The following is a 22,728-nucleotide window of genomic DNA, read 5'->3' on the forward strand; positions in this document are numbered from 1 at the left end:
AATTAAATTAACAATAAGAAATACATGAGATTTATCTTTAGAAACCATGCAAGCAAGGAACGTAGAGTGAAATAGTTGAAGTGTTGAAAACAACAACCACCAACCTAAAATACTGTATCCATCTAAATTATTCATCAAAAGTGAAGGAGAAATAGAGTTTCTCAGGCAAAAACTGAGGGAACTTGTTGCCAGTAAACCTGTCTTGCAAGCAGTGTTAAAATTTCTTTAGAGAAAATCAAAATGATATAGGTCAGAAATTTGGATCTATATAATGAAAGGAGTGTTAGAGAAGAAATAAATGAAGATAATATATTTTATTTTTTTCTATTCATGATTTATCTAACATGTCACATTTTGTTTAGAACAAAATAATAGAAAATAGCAGTTATATGAAAAATAAGTTCAGAGGATCTATTATACAGCATGGTTACTATTAGTTAATAATATGGTATTGTATACATGAAAGTTGCTGAGAGTAGATCTTAGACTTTCTCACTTCATTTAAAAAAGAGTTAATTCTGTTAACTGTGTGAGCTGATGGATGTGTTAATTATCTTGATCTTGATAATCATTCTACAATATATATGTATATCAAATCACATTGTACACTTTAAATATATACAATTATATTTGTGAATCATTTTTAATAAAGTTAAAAATGTGAAAACAATAACATCGATGTATTTAGTGATTGTAGTTTATGGATAAGTGAAATTAATGACTGCTTTAAGGTACCTGCACTACATGTGAAGCAGTATAGTATTATTTGAAAATGGACTTAGATTAGTTATAAGTGTATATTGCAAACTGTAGGCTTACCACTAAATTTTGTAAGAGTACAACTGATATGCTAAGAAAGAAGAGAAAATAAAAGCACATAAAATGTTCAAAAAAAAAAAAGAGAAGCCACAAAAAGGAAATTAAGCAAATAATACCATCCATTGGCAACAAAAATAATAAAGTACTTAGGAATAAACTTAACCAAAGAGGTGAATGATGTGTATAGTGAAAATTATAAAATGCTGATGAAAGAAATTAAAAAAAACAGAGATAAATGGAAAGACATCCTGTATTCATATATTGGAAGAATTAATATTGTTAAAATGTTTAAACCATCCAGAGTGGTCTATAGATTCAGCATAACCCCTATCAAAATCCCAATGGTGTTTTTTATAAAAATAGTAAAAATATCTTAAAATATATGGAACCACAAAAGACTCCAAATAGCTAAAAAATCTTGAACAGGAAGAGCAAAGCTGGAGGGATCACAAGTCCTGATTTCAAATTATATCACAGAGCTACAGTAACCAAAACAGTATGGATTAGTATAAAAATAGAAATATAGACAGAACAGTATAGGGCACTGAGAAATAAATCCACAACCCATAGTCAACAGATCTTCAAAAAGCATGTCAAAAATACACAATGGGGAAAGGATAGTCTCTTTGGTAGGTAGTATTGGAAAAACTTTATATCCACATACAGAAGAATAAAATTGGACCCTTACCTCACATCATATACAAAAATCAATCCAAAAAGGATTAAAGAGAAACATAAAATGTGAAACCATAAAACTACTAGAAGAAAACATAGCGAAAAACTTTTTGACATTGGTCTAGGCAATGATTTTCTTTTGTATAAGATAACAAAAGCACAGGAAAGCAAAGCAAAACAAACAACAAACAAAAAAGAAAGACAAGTGCATCAAACTAAAAAGTTTCTAAAATACATATCATCTCATTTATATGTGGAATCTAAAAAAAGAAAAAAAAAAACAAGCTCATAGATACAAAGACCAAATTGGTGGAGAGGCAGAGGGTTGAAGGGTGGGCAAAATGGGTGAAGGGAATTAAAAGGTACAAATTTCCAATTACAAAATACATAAGTGATGGGGATGTAATGTACAGCATGGCAACTATAGTTAATAATACTGTGTTATATATTTGAAAGTTGCTAATAGAGTAAATCTTAAAATTGCTCATTATAAGAAAAAAATCGGTATGTATGGTGACAAATGTAACTAGACTTATCGTGGTGATCACTTTGCAATATATACAAATATAAAATCATTAGGTTGTACACATGAAACTAATATAATGTATGTTAATTATGTTTCTATCAAAAAAGAGAGTGGAAGGGGCACCTGGGTGGCTCAGTTGGAAAAGTATCTGACCCTTGATTTCAGCTCAGGTCATGATCTTATGGTTGTGAGATGGAGCCCCACATTGGGCTATGCACTGGACATGGAGCCTGCTTAGGGAGGGGGGTGAGGGGGATGGGTTAGCCCAGTGATGGGTATTAAAGAAGGCACATTCTGCGTGGAGCACTGGGTGTTATGCACAAAGAATGAATCATGGAACACTACATCAAAAACTAATGATGGATGGTGATTAACATAACAATAAAAATTATTTAAAAAACTAATGATGTAATGTATGGTGATTAACATAACATAATAAAATTAAATTAATAATAAAAGTCACCTAAAGAATGTTAGTCAAAGGTGACAGTTAAATACCAGTACCTAGCATTGCATAATTGTTTGAGAAATATTTATTCACCCAAAGTTGGACACAGGTTGTTTATGTATCTTGGCTATTATTAATAATGCTGCGATGAGCATGAAGGTGCATATATCCTTTTGAATTAGTGTTTTTATTTTCTTTGGATAGATACCCAGTAGGAATTGCTGGATAATATGGTAGTTCTATTTTTAATTTTTTGAGGAACCTCCATACTGTTTTTCACAGTGGCTGCACAAGTTTGCATTCCCACCAACAATGTACAAGGGTTCCTTTTCTCCACATGCCTACCAACACTTGTTATTTCTTGTTTTTTTGATACTAGCCATTCTTAGAGATGTAACGTGATATCTCATTGTGGTTTTGATTTACCTTTTCTTGAAGATTAGTGATGTTGAGTATCTTTTAATGTGCCCTTTGGCCATTAGTATGTCTTCTTTGGAGAAATGTCCATTCAAATCCTCTGCCTATTTTTAAATAGGATTATTGTGTATTTTTTTGTTATTGAATTGTATAAGTTTTTAAAATATATTTTGAATATTTGAAAAAAAGATTCTCTCTCTCCGTCTCCTCTTTCCCTTCCCTCCCACTCTCTCTGGAAAAAAAAGAGAGTGGAAAGGTAACTTAGGGAATAGGAGAAAATATTTGCAAACTATATATCTGATAAGGGGTTAAAACCCAAAACATATAAGGAACTCTTACAACTCAATATAAAAACAAAACAAATAACCTTATTAAAAGTGGGCAAAGGACCTGAATAAATATTTCTCCAAAGAAGACATATAAATGGCCAATGGGTATAAAAAAAGTTGCTCAACTTCACTAGCATTAGGGAAATGCAAATCAAAATCAAAATGAGATATCATCTCCCACCTGTTAGAATGGCTATTATCAGAAAGACAAAAGATGAAATTGCTGGCCAGGATATGGATAAAAAGAACCCTGTACACTGTCGGCTGGAATAAAATTGGTGCAGCCGCTATGGACATCAATCCAGATATTCCTCAAAAAATTAAAAATAAAACTACCATATGACCCAGCAATCCCACTTCTGGGTATATATGCAAAGGAAACAAAATAAAGATCTCAGATATTTTCACTCTCATGTTCATTGCAGCAGTATAATAATAGCCAAGATACGGAAACAGCCTATGTCCATCAATGGAGGAATGATTTTAAAAAATGTCATTTACATATACAATAAAATATTATTCAGTCTTAAAAAATAAGGAAACTTTGCCATTTGCAACAACATAAGGGAACCTGAAAAATAGTATGCAAAGCGAAATAAGTCAGAAAATGAAATATACTATATGATATGATACCATTTATATGTGGAATCTCAAAATACCAAACTCATAGTAACAGAATAGAATGGTGGTTACGCGGAGATGGAGGAAGAAATGAGGAGATGCTGGTCATTCAGGTATATAAGGAGTAAGTTCTAGGGACCTAATATACAGCATGATGACTATAGTTAGTAATAAGTTTACTGTATACTTGAAATTTGCTGAGAGTAAATATCAAGTGTTTTCACCATACACACACAAACCTGGTAAGTATGTATGGTGGTGGATAAGTTAATTAGCTTGATTATGGTTTAACTTGATTTGTAACATATACATATACCAAAATATTATGTTGTATATCTTAAACACAAACAATTTTTATATTTATACCTCAACAAAGCTGGAAAATTTTAAAAATCTAGCATGAAATAAAGTGAAGAGATTGATTTGATTCCCCCAAAATAAAATAAAATATCTAATTCCAAATACTATTCATCCTAAATAGTCCCTTAAACAAAATTGAGCCCTCTTATGATGTCTAGGTATCTTGCACAGTCTCTGGGTTATTATTATGAGTAATCATTGTCCAGGAATGATGATTGAGAATATCAAGAACAGGAATATGTTTTTAAAAACCTCTTAAATTCTTTCTTTTAATGTCATTTTTAAAGTACCTATTAAAGCCTGATTGTGACCAGGATCAAACCTATAGTCTGACAAAATCAGATTTATTGACTGAATGCATTGTGGGTGGGATACTTCAGAATAACTGTGGATCATTCCTCAGCTGAAGGTAGGAAGAAAGCATCTTTTGTAATGTTTGGATTTCCACTGAATGATTCTGAGTAGAGTCTAGGAAAGCCCTGATAAATTCTGGATTGGTTGGGATTTTTAAGGTAGGATTGGGAGAAGGGAGGATTGACTAGGGGTTGAGAACTGTCATGAGGCAAGGATGGCTTAGCAATTGGGTATTCCCAGTAATATATGAAAATAGAAAATAGGTATGGGGCATCACTGGTAAGAAAGCAGTAGTCACTCAAAAGAGGTGGGGGTCGTTATGGCATTTTACAATTGCTGCATGACCTTGGGAGAAAAAGTGTTTTCTGTTAACTTTGCAGCTGGCTTTATCTGTCTGTCCTCCCAGGCTGATTAATAGCAGGACTGCTTATTCTCAGTTCAGACTGATTTTCACTCTTTCAGTCCCGGGCAAGTTTTGACTCTACATCCTAAATGTGGTGTACAACAAACCATTCCAGGCAACTGAAGATTCTTGCTGTTGTGTTTTGATGAATTCAGTCTAGCTCCACTGGAACAGTGAACAAACTGCCCAGGGACAGCTCTTCCTCAATCTCTAAACCAATTTTTTTTTATTCTGTAAAATAAACTGATACTCTTTTTTCCCACTTATTTATTTATTTATTTTTAAATTTTATTTTATTATGTTATGTTAGTCACCATAAAATACATCATTAGTTTTTGATGTAGTGATCCACGATTCATTGTTTTCCTTTAACACCCAGTGCTCCATGCAGTACATGCCCTCCTTAATACCCATCACTGGGCTAACCCATTACCCTACCCCCCTCCCCTCTAGAACCCTCAGTTTGTTTCTCAGAGTCCATAGTCTCTCGTGGTTCATCTTCCCCTCCAATTTCCACCCCCTTTCGTTTTTCCCTTCCTTCTCCTAATGTCCTCCATGCTATTCCTTATGTTCCACAAATAAGTGAAACCGTATGATAATTGACTTTCTCTGCTTGACTTATTTCACTTAGCATAATCTCCTCCAGTCCCATCCATGTGGATGTAAAAGTTGGTTATTCATCCTTTCTGATGGCTGAGTAATATTCCATTGTCTATATGGACCACATCGGTACTTTTTATATCAGATGACTATCACGAAAATCCCAATGTTATTAAGGATGCCAAAATGCTTTTGTACTTTACTGTGTAGTAAAAAAACAGAGGATTTATTATTAATTATTATTATTTGCTAATTATAGATTCTTGTCTAGAGTAGCTTATAATATGATATTATATTTGATACTGGACATCTAGAGTCTGCTCAATAAAAGAAGAGATATAACAAATATGTTAGGTAGGCTTTAAATATCTTATGCATAGGTCAAGGCTAAGATCCACTGTGGAACTACAACTGTGAAGAGTAGAGTCATCACTCCTCTAAAATTCATCCTTCAGATAACTGGCAATTAAGACTGCTCCTAGGTAAAACTATGCTGCTTATGAAGTTTACTTTTCCACTGAAGCCTCTTCATGACTTACAAAATCTACATTCACATATAAGTCATAAGATTTGAAACATTTAAATCAAAGGCAAAGTGATGGATCGGTGTTCCTTCTTCCAATGAAATGAGCTGAGAATGGAGGAAAAGGAGAGATGTATGTGTATGTATGTGTGTGTGTGTGTGTGTGTGTGTGTGTGTGTGTGTGTGTGTGTTTGTGTGTGTGTGAGCTCAATTTGAGGAAGGCCAGAGCAGATGGGGTGCTTCAAAGCCCTGAAAAAGTATGGTGGGAGGTTGCCAAAACAGAGCACATATTTTGCCTTGGGCTGCCTGGGACTTCAATAGTTTATACTTGGGGGACAAACTACATATTCACAGCTCTGTATTTTTTTAATGGATTAGTTATTAAAAGGTTACTTTGCATCTTTAATATAGGCTTGCTTTATTTCAAGAATAAAATCTTTTTGTACCTGTACCATATTTCCTTCTTTGTTAAGAGCATTTTACTCATTCAAGGAAAGGATGTTAAGGTGAACAGATGGAATCAGAAGGCCAGAAAGTGGTGGAAGTAGGAGTGAAGAAAAGGAAACTAAAACCAAACAAAGCCCGTATACAACTTGTAGCCTTTCAGGAATTGAAAGTAAATACAATTATTTGCATTTTAAGAAGCTTGTTTGAAAAACCTTAAGATAAATTGAATATGTTTTTCAGCTCAAGAATTATAAAAGATTTGGTAAACATTTTGTGGTATTGCCTAAGGGGAAAAACAGATATTGATAGGAAGATTTGTAAAGTGAGATTTATAATAAAAAAATTACTCTCCATTGGGCAAAGAAATTGCATCGGAATTCATGCAGTCTCCTTTTACAATCAGATGCAATTAATAATTCTGCAGGCAAGCTTAGAAACTATTTTTATTGTTGTTGTTTAATAGGATGAGTTCAATTTCTCTGACATTTTTTACTAGCACTGCGGAATACAGTAGCAAATTATTTTATTTTTTTAATTCTCAAGACTCTGGTAATATTAATTAAAAGTAAGTTCTGTAAAGACATGGAACTGGATTGGTCTTTTGAGAATGCTTACACCCAAAGACGACTACTCCTTTTCATGAACTCTTTTATGCCAGTTTGCAAATTCTTCCCATTGAGCTTTAATAGAGGGACAGAAATTAGGATGTCCTTTCCTAATGATGATTTCCAGTGGGTCTCTTCCCAATGATTATTTGACTTCTCTGAAAAGACATGGTAGAGCTTATAGAGAGCAGCTTGTTGAAATGACTTTAAACTGGTAGAAGACAATAACCATATTTGCACAATTGCAGCTTATGCTACGGCACATACCAAATTCCTTTAAAATCCCTACAGATGACATCTTCTGGGGTCACTGGAAAATCTGGGATGCAGTTGTATGAGATAGGGTGGGAGTTGTGAATGGATACTACATTTGGGTTCAGATTTCCTTAAGGCTCAGTCTCTTAGCAACATCAGAGAATTGGGAGGGCTATGCCAATTTCTGCTAAAAGGATATAAAGGAGAATCTGTATGCCCAGAGTGCAGTCTGAGTGCTTTGACAACAGGTTGCAAGTCAGGAGATGCAAGGAGCCACTGTGGTCAAAGTAACCCAGAGAGAGAAAAAAAGTAACCCAGATAGCAAACAAATGATAACTCCAAAACCTTCCTCAGAATTTGATCAATAATACTAGTCAAGCTGCCAGGGGACTGCTTTGTACAGAAGTTGCATTTACTGTAGTCTGAGTGACATTATTTCAGCAAGCCTTGGGTAAATATCCAAGTTTTTTCCCTAGGTAGTTCCCCGCCCCCCGCAAAGTTCTCTATTCCTCAGGGGCAATAGTAAGAGAAAAATAAAGTTACAACACATACATCTAGGATCAAGCCGCTGCCCAGGAAATTGAGAACCTAGGCAGTTGACCAGTCCTCCTGCCAGATACAGTGCTTCTGTGGCAGGTTCTCCACAAGTCAACTGCTTGGGAGCAATTTATTTACATCCCCACTTCTTAGATCTATGGGGCAGTGCACTTCTGACATGCATGCACAACAAAAGAGCTATGGTTCAATTAAAATATGAAACAAATACAATACCCTGAGGGAGAACCATGCATCCAGAAGGAAATTTTGTTTCCAGAAATGCTTTCCAGAGGAATCCTCAATTTACATCTTCAGAATTCTACCATCAGAACAGTTCTCTTTGGAGAAAATGTGTGGGCTATGAAAGAATGCAGATCTTCTCTTGGTTGAACTAATGGTATGATTAGTATTTTTTTTTATTTTATTTTTTATTTTTTTTTAAAGATTTTATTTATTTATTTGAGAGAGAATGAGAGATAGAGAGCACGAGAGGGAAGAGGGTCAGAGGGAGAAGCAGACTCCCTGCTGAGCAGGGAGCCCGATGTGGGACTCGATCCCGGGACTCCAGGATCATGACCTGAGCTGAAGGCAGTCGCTTAACCAACTGAGCCACCCAGGCGCCCTGATTAGTATTTTTTAAATAAACTACCAGATTTGTTCCAATCTTCCATGCTGTGTAAAAATCCTATATACTTTCTTTCAAGGACATTGGCTGTGAAGGCTAGAAGACAGAATCTAGTAAGTAACTCCTGTGTTAACATAAATGGCCATATCTTGAAAGAATTCCTGCACCCACACAAGCTCTCAAATAGATCAAGATCATATAATTAATACTACAAAATTGCTGACTGTGTGTTTATCTTGGCTAGAAAACCCTGCCTCTTTGTTTACACTTCCCTGAAGGTATCTCTAGTTAGCTAGAAGGGTTTTGTAAAATTTTCAAAGCAAGTTCCATGTTACTTTCCTCCACTGCAAATATAGACATGTATCCTTTTTTAGGGGAAGGTTTGGGGAGAGTGGAGAAAAAGGATGTAACAAAATCAAATAAACAATTGCATTTTGCAAGTCCTGAAATGTTGACTTCCTATGGTACTAAATGTTGGCTCATATGTATCTAATAAAGTAGCTTGGACTAGACTGAACTGTTGCATATATGTATGCTTTGTCTCTCACCATTCTAACCATTTGCTGTTAGCAGGAGCGGTGCCTAACTTTTCTTTTTGTAAAATGGTATAACCACTTCAGAATATAGTTTGGCAGATTCTTAAAAAGTTAAATAATCCTGGAGGAAAAAAGAATAGTAGGTAAAAGCTAATGAAATCTGAATAAAATATAGACTTCAGTTAATGATAATATATTACTTTTGGCTCATTAATTGTAATAGCAACTTAAGATATTAATAACAGGGAAAACTGGGTATGGGGTATGTAGGCACTATACTATCTGCTATGGACTCAATGTTTGTAGCTCCCCCCAAAACAAACATTCATATATTGAAATTTTAAATTTTAATGTGATAGTATTAAAAGGCGGGGCTTTGGGGGAGATGACTAGGTCATGAGAGAGGAGCCCTAATGAATGGGATTAGTGCCCTTACAAAAGAAACTCTGGAGAGTTTTCTCACCTTTTCCATCATGCAAGGACATGTGAGGGTATAGCGAGAAGATGACCATCTTTGAATGAGGAAGTAAGCTCTCATTAGACGTTAAATCTGTTGGTGACTTATCTTGAACTTTCTAGTCTCCAGAACCATAAGAAATAAATATTTGTTGTTTAAGTCACCTAGGCTATGGAATTTTTGTGTTAGCAGCCCAAGCAGACTAAGACCTTATCTTCACAATTTTTCTGTAAATCTAAAGTTATTCTAAAAATTGCTTTTAAAACAGAGCTAAAAAATGAACTAATAAACTTAAATGTACACTTACTATATAATTCAACCATTCCATGTCTTGGTATTTACTCAAGAAAAAAAAAGGAAATATATGGTCATGTAAAGATGCATAAATGAATGTTCATAGCAGTTTTATCTGAAATAGCCCATAAACTGCAAACAACCCAAATATCCTTTAAGAAGTGACCAGACTGTTTGTATCCATATAATGGAATACTACTCAGCACTAAAAAGAATGAACTGTTGCTACATTTAACAAGATGGATGAGTCTCAAAATAATTGTGTTAACTGAAATAATCCAGATTAAAAAAATGTACTGCATTATTATATTTATATACAATTTTAGAAAATGCAAACCGATTTATAGTGATAGATCAATGTTGTGGAAGTAGGGCAGGAGGGATTACAAAAGAGAAACTTGTGGGCGATTTATATGTTAATTATTTTGATTATGGTGATAGTTCCATAGGTGTATACACATATCAGCCCTTACAAATTGTATGGTTTAAATTGTGTGCTGTTTACTGTATATCAATTATACCTCCACTAAATCTGTTTATTTAGAACAATTCAGTCATACACAAGAGAGATCATTATCTTAGGTTCATATAACTACTACCCTTGATCATTAAACATAGTTCTGAGCTTTTTGGTAGTGGACATTTTGCTACCATGTACCATTGTACCTACCACTTGTCCTTTGGTGATCAGTTTCTTTTTTTGAAAAATTAAGAGTAATCCTTAAAGTGTTTTATAGGAAAATACATTGAGAATAATTCTAAACATGTATCTTCTAAAATAACTTAAAGGAAATTCAGTTGTATTAATTTCATAAGCCTTAACTTGAAATTTGCTAATAAAGTGTTAGTAATTAGGAAACTTAAAATGGGAATTAAGAGCTAAGAATTATTTATAAATAGTATATTATTTTTCTGAACATCTGTTGTGAGCCAGGCAATTGATTGGAAGTTTTTTTGAACAGCTTTATTGAGATATAATTTACATACAATATAATTCATCCATTTAAAATGTACAATTCACTGTTTTTTAGTATATTCTTGGATATGTGCAATCATTGCCACAGTCAATTTTGTAACATTTTCATCACCTCAAAATGAAGCTTCAGACTGCTTAATGGGTACAGGGTTTTGGGGTGATGAAAATTTTCTGGAACTAGATAGTGGTTGTGGTTGCACAACATTGTGAATGAACTAAGTGTCATTAAATTGTACACTTTAAAACAGTGCATTTTATGTTATATTGTTTCCACCTCACCCCCCAAAAAATCACCCATATACTTTAAGTATTTACCCCTATCCCTCCACCCCCCCAGGCCTAAGCAACCACTAATCTACTTTCTGTCTTTATAGATTTGCCTATTCTAGACATTTCATATAAATGAAAGCATATAATATGTAGGTTTTTTTCCCGCCCACTGGCTTCTTTCACAGAGTATGTTTCCGAGGTTCATGCATGTTGTAGTGCATATCAGTACATTATTCATTCTTTTTTATGGCTGAATAAGATTTCATTGTATGAATATACCACATTTTATTTATCCATTCATCAGTTGATAGACATTTAGGTTATTTCTACATTTTGTCTATTATGAATAATGCTGCAATGAACAAGTACAAGTTTTTGTGTGGGTGTATGTTTTGATTTTTCTTGGTTATATATCTAGGAGGGGAATTGCTGATAACTATACACTTAATGATTTGAGGAACTGCCAGACTGTTATCCAAAGTGGCTGCACCATTTTACACTCCCACCAGCAGTGTATGAGGATTCCAATTTCCCCACATCCAAGCCTACACTTGTTATAATCTTTCTGATTATAGCCAGCCTAGTGAGTATAAAGTGTTATCACAGGGTTTTAATTTGCATTTCCCCGATGACAAATGACTAACTCAGATACCTTTCATGTACTTTTTCCTGGAAATAAGCTCATATAGTCAATATTATGCATAGGCTCTCAGAGGGTTCATGGATCCTCAAAATTATGATCCTCTGGAGTGGAGTTACTGGATGGACACATGAGGAAAAACTGTCATGGTAGTTATAATAAGTTATATTTAATCGTAGAAAATAATATAAAGTGTACTTGTTTCTTTTGCACTGCTATATATTTAATAAAAAAGTGACAGAATGCATTTTAACATAGTTGCACTGAAATATTGGACTGGCTTCCACTAAAAGATTCTTAATGGGGGTGGAAGAAGAGGGGTCCCAACTCCTATTGGAATGAAAAATGTACACTATATATCACCACCTCTGAAACCAAAGGGCAATCCCATAGTCTGGTTGAGGTAGGAAAGATTACTTATTCTTTATTTGTACAAATGACATTGTATTAAATAGGATTAGAAAACCAATAGAATAGATGTCTATGAACCACGAATGTATCTGTGACAGGAGAGTGAAAAGATGTATAGGGTGGTGCTAACTTGAAACTCACTTTCAGGATGAGCAGTGGGTACTGGGAAAAATAAGAGTCAACAGTTATTTTGGCAAGTAGTAGCCTACTACTGTCACTGTGGCTTTACACCTATGACATATGAAAGTTGTCTGTTCCTAGGGAGTAAATAAGCATTTGCCCAGTGGTCTCAGGAGTCACCTACAAAGTTTGGATATTTGCTATGGCTGGATGGAGTAACAGTGGCCTAAGCTTTGGAAACTCAAAGGAATTTGCTTAAGCAGCTTTGAGGGGGTCATTACACTCCATGGTATATTTTTAGAACCTGAGAAAACCTCCTTATTAGGAGCTTACACATTTACATTTCTTAGGGAAGTCAGCCTCACTCTCTCCACCAGATCAGCTTTTAGACAATGGAATGATTTGGAGTTGCAATTAAAATCCCAGGCGAAAGCTCTTCTAGGATGTTCCATTGCTTAACTGAAAAGAGAGCAAAGAAAAATAACCAATTCAAGCTCTGTACCTTATTTCACCTTCTCTAATGTGCCCTGCCAGTTCTTCAATAAACTTCTCCCCTTTCATCCAGTAGATCATTGGCCCGGACTCTCCACTGAATCCAAAGAATGCTTTGCAAGGGATGTTCAGAGGCTTACCTGAGGATGACAGAGAAAAATAATTGAACAAATGGCTCCTGGTTATCACTGGGAGACAGAAAAGGACTGTTTAACATCCAAAGGAAAGCTCAGAGGTGACCCATTTTCAACTCTTCTTCCAATTATCTTATCACTGCACATAAGAAAAAAATTAGTCACAAGAGCTTCTGGGGAGTTTAAAAATTAAGATGTTATCAAAAATGAAAAAGTAAAAAAAAATTAATCAGTTTTTAGAACTGCTTATTTTTACTGCCTCCCTTCTAGGAACTAACAGGAAGAAATCAAATAGAAACAATTTTCCTTTATTTTTCTTTTTTGAGTATTAATTACTGATTACTTGGACTTCCCTTTGAAGTTAACATTAATCAAAAGTATAAGTTAATTATTATTGGTGAGAAAATAATAATAGACTATCCATAATTATTAAGATTGCATAGGGGAAATTTGTTTATTCTGATGATTATTATTCTAAGAAAAATTGGATAATGTAAATCAAAGGAAGAATTTTTAATTAAAAAACATTTATAGGGTGCCTGGGTGGCTCAGTTGGTTGAGCATCTGCCTTCAGTTCAGGTCATGATCCCAGGGTCCTGAGTCCCATGTCAGGCTCCTTGCTCAGCAGGGAGCCTGCTTCTATCTTCTGCCGGCTGTTCCCCCTGCTTGTGCTCTGTCTCTCTCTGACAAATAGTCTTTTAAAAAATATTTATAAAAAGTACATGCAAGGAAAACAGTCTAAACACACCTTTTATATTCTTGGAGTTATTTATAGTATTTAAACAATTCTAGGCAATACTGCAGCATTTTTTATTATTCATCTGTGATTATAGCTAAAAACTTTGTTTTAATTATAAATTTATCATCAAATATATAAGCAATTATTTTTTGCTGACATTGATTTAATTTCTTCTTGTAAAGTAGATTAATAAGGGAAGAATAGTGTAAAGAGCAGTCTAGACAATTCTGACAAAAGAATCCCCATTCATAAATCATAATGTAGCCTATAATTTTCTCTATAACATGCATTTTTTGCCCTCATTGAAGCACCAGATAAAGAAATTTCAAAAATATTTTTCCTTGTAGAGTACATGGTGAATTTGTTCTCATAATCACTTTGAGCTGTAGACAAATTTTCTATTTTATTCTTAAACTAATCTAAAACTTCCATGTTCTAAGAACCATTATTTTCTGGGACCGCTTTCTATTTAACCACCATAACTAGCAGATGGCTTTCTTTGAGGACTATTTTCATGAAGAAACACTTTTAATGGGAATTAGGTTCTACATTAAGACAAAGTGGAAATTAAAAGAACCTCACAGACATGTAGATGCGGGATGATAGACTGGGCTTAACCATAATAAGTGACTTGTATATTGATCTTTCTATAGTGCAAATTTATATCTCAGCAAAATGACATGCTGTGGACCTTTGGGATCATTCAATTATATCAAAGCCTTTGGTATCAATAGTCTGTCATAGATGTCTAACACGGACGTGAAACAAGGTTATTCATTGTTGCTTTGAACATATGCTCTGTGATATAAGTTTAGGTAAAAATGAAAGATAATCTGTAGAGTGGAATGCGCACAGGAGATTTGGATCCTGGTTTTGGATCTATCATGAAAAAGCCGATTATCTGGCCCTGGGCAGATTACTTAACTTTTTATAAACTAACTTTTGTACATGTAATAAGGATGGTAATATTCGGGAAGCTCAGATAAGACAGTGTTTACAAAAGTAGTTGGTGAAATCAAAAGTCCTACCCAAAAAAAAAAAAAAACCCACACAAAAAAAACAACAAAACAAAACAACAAGAAAACAACAAAACTCACAAAAATCCCATCCAAATTTAGCATGGTGGTGTTTTCCTTCTGAGGCTTGGTCTTCAAGAAGCCTAAATTTGAAGCATAATCTGAATTGGATAATAGGATAGATAAATGTTAATTTTGGCTCTGCCAATTTCATGTCCTTTTTAAATTTATGAGCCCCTATGTGGTAATAGCCTTCTCTATCAATGCTCTATAAATATTTCCTGGATTCTAAAGTAGGTGTGATTTATCCAAGCAGGCGCTGTGTTCTCTAAACCTGAACACAGGGTCTTTTCTATGCCTTACTGCTCTTCATTTCCATGAAATTGAAGGTATTAAGGGACATCAAACCAGATGGCAGAAAATCCAGAGACAGTGATAAACATAATTTTAAATAATCCCAGTTCCTAAAACTACCAGTATATACATTTATACACATTTATACACATAAATTCTGGTTGTTATTCTTTTGGGCTATGTTGAAGAATATACCAAATAAAATACCTTTTAGTAATTCCTAGCATGTGGGTGCTAAGGTCTGGTTTGATTTTAATGAAGAAAGATAATTATAGTAATGTGCAAAAAGGGACCTCCTTGAGGTGGTCTATCAACAATGACAGATTCTGCCCTTTCCTTTTGGCACTATACAATGAAACATAGCAATTTCTTCTGGAAATATTTTCACTCTCCCATCAGACATGTTCTTGTTAAATAAATGCAAGAGACAGATATTTCAGAGGTCTAGTTTTTTATGCAAATGCTGGATAAATATCCTGAATATTCTTTTGTCAATGGCTAAAACAGGAAAACTAACCATCATATGCAATACTCTGAAGAGGGTACTCTGAAGAGAGAGTATGCAATACTTTGATTAGCTTTTGTGTCAGATAGTAAGACTCAATGTGTGCAAGGGTGTGGACAACTCCTCTCCCAAAAGGTATGTGAGGGATCTCTGCATTGATTAAGTAAATAACCTGAAATGAAATCAATCCAGGCTTTTCTAAATTATGGCTCATGTGCATGTGCAAACTCCTATCTACCATTTGCATCTGTTTACTACTGTATTGTCTTGCCTCTGGACATATTCAAAGTCATTCCCATGGTACTATACCCTACTAGTAGAGATGACCAGCTCACATTTGTATCTAAAGGGCATAGTACAGTAGATTGAAGACTATCAAAATAAAAAGAACTTCATGAGTTTCTCAGTGTTTTATGCCATTCACAAGAGAATGGTTTTGTTTTTTTAAAGAATTTATTCATTTATTTGACAGAGAGAGAGAGAGAGAAAGCACAGGCAGGGGGAGCAGCAGGCAGAGGGAGAGGGACAAGCGGACCTCTCGCTGAACAAGGAGCCTGACTTGCAGCTTGATCCCAGGACCCCGGGATCAATGATCTGAGCCAAAGGCAGATGCTTAACTGACTGAGCTACCCAGGCGCCCCTAGAGAATGGTTTTATTTTTTTTAATTTTTATTGTTATGTTAATCACCATACATTACATCATTAGTTTTTGATGTAGTGTTCCATGATTCATTGTTTGTGCATAACACCCAGTGCTCCATGCAGAACGTGCCCTCTTTAATACCCATCACCAGGCTAACCCATCCTCCCACCCCCCTCCCCTCTAGAACCCTCAGTTTGTTTTTCAGAGTCCATCGTCTCTCATGGTTCATCTCCCCCTCCAATTCCCCCCCTTCATTCTTCCCCTCCTGCTATCTTCTTTTTTTTTTTTTTAACATATATTGCATTATTTGTTTCTGAGGTACAGATCTGTAATTCAACAGTCTTGCACAATTCACAGTAGAGAATGGTTTTAGATAATCCTTTTAGGATTACTCTGTATTACTAACAATTTCTTTATCACTTTCTTAAGTCTAGACAAGCAACAAAACATGTTCCTACAAAGAAATGTACATGAATGTTCCTAGCAGCTTTATTTGGAATAGTCAAAAACTGGAAATAGCCCAAATGTTCACCAACAGGTGATGGGATAAACTCTGGTATATTCATACCACAAAATACTAATTAAGTGTGAAAAAGAATAAGTACTGATACACACCACTCATCCATTGAAGGACACAGGTTGTTTCCATATCTTGACTATTTTAAACAATGCTTTAGGACACAGGTTGTTTCCATATCTTGACTATTTTAAACAATGCTTTAATGAACATGAGAGTGCAGATATTTTCGAGGTAGTTTTTTTTTTCTTTTTCTTTTTTTTTCTTAAGATTTTATTTATTTAATTGACAGAGAGAGAGAGAGAGAGACAGAGAGAGAGGGAACACAAGCAGGGGGAGTGGGAGAGGGAGAATCAGGCTTCCCGCCGAGCAGGGAGCCCGATGCGGGGCTTGATCCCAGGACCCTGGGATCATGACCTGAGCTGAAGGCAGTCGCTTAACCAACTGAGCCACCCAGGTGCCCCGGTAGTTTTTTTTTTTTTTTTTAATACCCAGAAGTGAAATAGCTGGATTATATAGTAGTTCTATTTTTTTCATTTTTTGAGGAATCTCCATACTATTTTCCATAGTGGCTGCACCAATTTACATTCCCACCAACAGTGCACAAGTTCCCCTTTATCCACATCCTTGCCAACATTTATTTCTTGTCTTTTTTATTTTAGCCATTCTGTCAGGTGTAAGGTGATATCTCATTGTGGTTTTGATTTGCATTTCCCTGATGATTAGTGATGTTGTGCATCATTTTATGTGTTGTTTGGCCATCTGTATATCTTCTTTGGAAAAAAAATGTCTATTTATGTCCTCTGCACACTTTTTGATCAGATGATGATGATAAAGATAATGATGATGATTCGTCATTGTTATATAAGTTCTTTATATATTTTGGATATTAACCTCTTATTGAATATATCATTTACAAATATCTTCTCCCATTCAGTAGGTTGCCATTTTGTTTTCTTGACTTATTTTGCTTTTTATTTTGATGATATTTATATTTCCTTTTGTTTCCTTTGCCTTAGGAGACATATCTAGAAAAAACATTGCTATTGCCAATGTGAAACAAGTTACTGCCTGTATTATTTTCTATAATTTTTATGGTTTCAAGCCTCACATTTAGGTCCTTAATCCATTTTGAGTTTATTTTTATGTATGGTGTTAAAAGGTGGTCTAATTTCATTCTTTTGCATGCAGCTGACCAGCTTTCCTAGCACCATTTATTGAAGAGACTGTCTTTTTCCCATTGTATATTTTTACCTCCTTTGTCATGGATTTATTGACCATGTAATTATGGGTCTATTTCTGGGCTCTCTATTCTGTTCTTTTGATCTATTTTTGTGCCAATACCACACTGTTTTTTATTACTGCAGCTTTGTAGTATATCTTGAAATCTGTAATTGTGATACCTCTAGGTTTGTTTTTCTTTTTAAAGATTGCTTTGTCTATTCAGGGCCTTTTGTGGTTCCATACAAATTTTAGTATTATTTGTTCTAGTTTTGTAAAAATGCTGTTGGTATTTTGAGAATGATTGTATTGAATCTGTAGATTGCTTTGGGAATATGGATATTTTAACAATATTAATTCTTCTAATCCATGAGCATGGAATATCTCCATTTCTTTGTGTCATCTTCAGTTTCTTTCATCAGTGTTTTATAGGTTTTAGAGTACAAGTCTTTTGCTTCTTTGGTAAGTTTATTTCTAGATATTTTATTCTTTTGGTTGCAATTGTAAATAGTGTTGTTTTCTTAATTTCTATTTCTGCTACTTCGTTGTTAGTGTATAGAAATCCTACCAATTTATAGGTATTAATTCTGTATCCTGCAACCTTACTGAATTCATATATTATTTCTCATAATATTTTGGTGGTGTCTTTGGTGGGTTTTCTATGTGTAACATCCTATTGTCTGCAAATAGTGGCAGTTTACTTCTTTACAAATATATATGCCTGTTATTTTTTTTAGCTTGTCTGATTTCTGTGGCTAGCACTTTCAGTACTATGTTGAAAAGTGGTGAGAAGGGACATCCTTGTCTTGTTCCTTATCTGAGAGGAAAAGATTTTAGTTTTTCACTATTGAGTATGATGGTAGCTGTGGGTTTTTCAAACATGGTCTTTATTATGTTGAGGTATGTTTCTTCTATCTCCATTTTCTTGAGAGATTTTATTATGAATGGATGTACTTTGTCAAGTGCTCATTCTGCATCTACTGAGATGGTCATATGACTTTTATCCTTCACTTTGTTGATGTGGTATATCACATTGATTTGCAAATATTGGACCATACTGGCATCCCCAGAATAAATCCCACTTGATTCTGTTGAATGATCCTTTTAGTAAATTGTTGTATTTGTTTTGCTAATATTTTGGTGGGGATTTTTGCATGCATGTTTATCAAGAATATTGACCTGTAGTTTTCTGTGGTTTTTGTGGTGTCTTTGTCAAGGTAATGCTGGCCTTGTAGAATGCATTTGGAAGCTTATCTTACTCTTCTCTTTTTGGAATAGTTTGAAGAGAATAGGCATTAAATCTTCTTTAAATATTTAGTAGAATTCACCAGTGAATCTATCTAGTCCTGGACCATCATGTTTTGGTAGTTTTTTTATTACTGATTCAATTTTATTATTTGTAATCTGTCTGCTCAGATTTTCTATTTCTGCCTGGCTCAGTTTTGGAAGATTGCATGTTTCTAGGAATTTATCCATTTCTTCTAGGTTATTCAATTTTTTTGGCCTATAATTTTTCATAGTGTCCTCTTATAATCCTTTGTATTTCTGTGGTGTCAGTGGTTATATGTCCTATCTCATTTCTGATTTATTTACTTAGGTCCTTTCTTTTGATTTCTTGATGAGTCTGGCTAAGGGTTTATCAATTTTGTTTACTTTTTCAAAGAACCAACTTTTATCCACATCATTGCAAATGGCAAGATTTCATTCCTTTTGATGGCTGCATAATATTCCATTGTATATATACGCCACATCTTCTTTATCCACCTGGATGGAACTGGAGGGTATTATGCTGACCAAAATAAGTCAAGCAGAGAAAGACACGTATCATATGATCTCACTGATATGAGGAATTCTTAATCTCAGGAAACAAACTGAGGGTTGCTGGAGTGATGGGGGCTGGGAGGGATGGGGTGGCTGGGTGATAGACATTGGGGAGGGTATATGCTATGGTGAGCTCTGTGAATTGTGTAAGACTGTTGAATCACAGACCTGACCTCTGAAACAAATAATACATTATATGTTTATAAAAGAAGAAGATAGTAGGAAGGGAAAAATGAAGGGGGAGAATTGGAGGGGAAGACAAACCATGAGAGACTATGGACTCTGAGAAACAAACTGAGGGTTCTAGATGGGAAGGGGGTGGGGGGATAGGTTAGCCTGGTGATGGGTATTAAAGAGGGCATGTACTGAATGGAGAACTGGGTGTTATATCCAAACAATGGATCATGGAACACTACATCAAAAACTAATGATGTAATGTATGATGATTAACATAACATAATAAAATAAAAGAGAACCAGCTTTTAGTTTCATTGATTTTTTTTCTATTTTTTTAGTCTCATTTATTTCTGTTCTGATCTTTATTATTTCCTTCCTTCTATTCACCTTGGGCTTTGTTCTTCTTTTTCTAATTCCTTTAGGTGTGAAGTTAAATTGTTTATTTGAACTTTTTCTTGTTTCTTGAGATGATAGGCCTGTTATTGCTATATATTTCCCTCTTAAAACTGCTTTTGCTCTGTCCCAAAGATTTTGGACACTTGTGTTTCCATTTTGTCTCCAGCATTTTTTTTTAATTTCTTCTCTTCATTGCTTCATTGACACATTGGTTATTTAGTATCATGCTGTGTATTCTCCATGTGTTTGTATTTTTTTCCAGTTTTTTTTTTCTTGGATTTATTTCTAGCTTCATACTGTTCTTATTATAAAAGATGCATGGTATGATTTCAATCTTTTTAATTTTTTTGAGATTTGTTTTGTGGCCTAATATACAATCTATTATGGAGAATTTTCCATGTGCAATTTAAAAGAAAGGGTATTCTGGTTTTGGATGGAATGATCTATATATATGTTATATCCATCAGGTCCAATGTGTCATCAAATGACAGTTTCCTTTTTGATTTTCTGCCTAGATGATCATTCTATTGATATAAGTGGGTGTTAAAGTCCCCTACTATTATTGTATAACCATAAATTTCTCTCAATATATCAGTCAATAGGTGCTTTATGTGTTTAGGTGTTCCAGTATTGCATGTGTAGTTATTTACAATTGTTATACCCTCTTGTTGGATTGATCCCTCTATTATTATGTAATGCCTTTCTTTGCCCCTTGGCACAGATTTTGTTTTAAAGTCCTTTTTGTCTGATGTAATAACTGCTACCCCAGCTTTCTTGTTTGTCTCCATTTGCACGGTAAATACCTTTCCATACCTTTACTTTCAGTCTGTATATGTCTTTAGATCTGAGGTGTGTCTCATTTAGGCAGCATATAGATGGCACTTGTTTTTTTTTTTTTGAATCCATTCTGTAATCCTTTGTCTTTTGATTGGATCATTTTAGCCTTTTACTTTTTTTAAGGTTTTTATTTATTTATTTGACAGAGAGAGAGCGCGCTCAGAAGCAGGGGGAGCGGCAGGCAGAGGGAGCGGCAGGCAGAGGGAGAGGAAGAAGCAGGCTCACCAAGCAGGGAACCAATGCGGGGCTCAATCCCAGGACCCTGGGATCATGACCTGAGCCAAAAGCAGACGCTCAACCAACTGAGCCACCCAGGTGCCCTTAAGTCTTTTACATTTAAAGTAATTATTGATAATTATGTACTTATTGTCATTTTGCTATTGATTTTCTAATTGTTTTTGAAATTCTCTGTTTCTTTCTTATTCTTTTGCTCTCTTTCTTTGTGATTGATGAGTTTCTATGGTTTTATGTTTGGCTCTTCTTTTTTTTTTTAATTTTATGTACCTATCATAGGCTTAGGTTTCATGGTAACCATGTGTTTCATACATAACATAAATAGTTTATATTAATTTAATGGTCATTTAAGTTCAATCACATTCTTAAAAAAGAAAAAGAAAAAATATAAATTTCTATTTTTACACCCTCCTCCATGTTTTGTGTAGATGTTTTCATATTTTACATCTTTTTATTCATAACTTTCTTATGTCTAATTACATCCACTTTTTTCACTTAAAAGAATACCTTTAACATTTCCTTTTTAAAAAGCTTTTATTTAAAATCCAGTTAGTTAACATACAGTGTAATATTAGTTTCTGGCGTACAATTTAGTGATTCAACACTTACATACAACACCCTATGTTCATCACAAGTGCCCTCCTTAATCCTCATCAACTATTTAACCCAATATACCACCCACCTCCCCTCCAGTAACCATCAGTTTGTTTTCTATAGTCAAGAGTCTATTTCTTGTTTTGTCTCTCTCTCTTTTCCCCTTCGATCATTTGTTTTGTTTCTTAGATTCCACATATGAGTGAAATCATATGGTATTTGTCTTTCTCAGTCTGACTTATTTCACTCAGCGTAATACACTCTTGGTCCATCCATGCTGTCACAAAAGGCACAATCTCATTCCTTTTTATGGTTGCATATTCGTGTGTGTGTGTGTGTGTGTGTGTGTGTGTGTGTGTGTGTGTGACATTTTCCTTATCCATTCATCTGTCAGTGGATCATTGGGTTTCTTCTGTATCTTGGCTATTGTAAATAATGCTACAATAAACATAGGGGTGCATATAGCTTTCCGCATTAGTGTTTTCATTTTTGGGGGGGTAAGTACCCATTAGTGGAATTACTGAATAACATGGTATTTCTATTTTTAATTCTTGGGGGACCCTCCATACTGTTTTCCACAGTGGTCGCACCAGTTTGCATTCTCACCAACAGAGCAAGAGGGTTCTTTTTCCCTCCACATCCTCAGAAACACTTGTTATTTCTTGTCTTTTTAATTTTTGCCATTTTGACAGGTGTAAGATGATATCTCATTATGGTTTTGTAAATCAACTTTTACAAACATGTTAAAATAATTAAAGGAAAGCACATCTACATAATTAAAGTTAAATGAGAAGAATATC

The 22,728-nt window shown here is 34.6% G+C and overlaps 1 protein-coding gene across 1 annotated transcript in view; it reads right to left on the reverse strand.

Moving 5' to 3' along the window:
* The window catches only part of IL1RAPL2 (interleukin 1 receptor accessory protein like 2), a 636,713-nt gene that overhangs the window by 39,798 nt on the left and 574,187 nt on the right, over nt 1-22,728 (reverse strand). The window contains exon 6 of the mRNA XM_027607319.1: nt 12,751-12,880. Coding sequence (XP_027463120.1) covers nt 12,751-12,880 — 130 coding nt within the window. The remainder of the gene's footprint in view (nt 1-12,750; nt 12,881-22,728) is intronic.

Source organism: Zalophus californianus, chromosome X (genome assembly GCF_009762305.2).
Source record: "Zalophus californianus isolate mZalCal1 chromosome X, mZalCal1.pri.v2, whole genome shotgun sequence".
Classification (NCBI taxonomy): Eukaryota; Metazoa; Chordata; class Mammalia; order Carnivora; family Otariidae; genus Zalophus; species Zalophus californianus.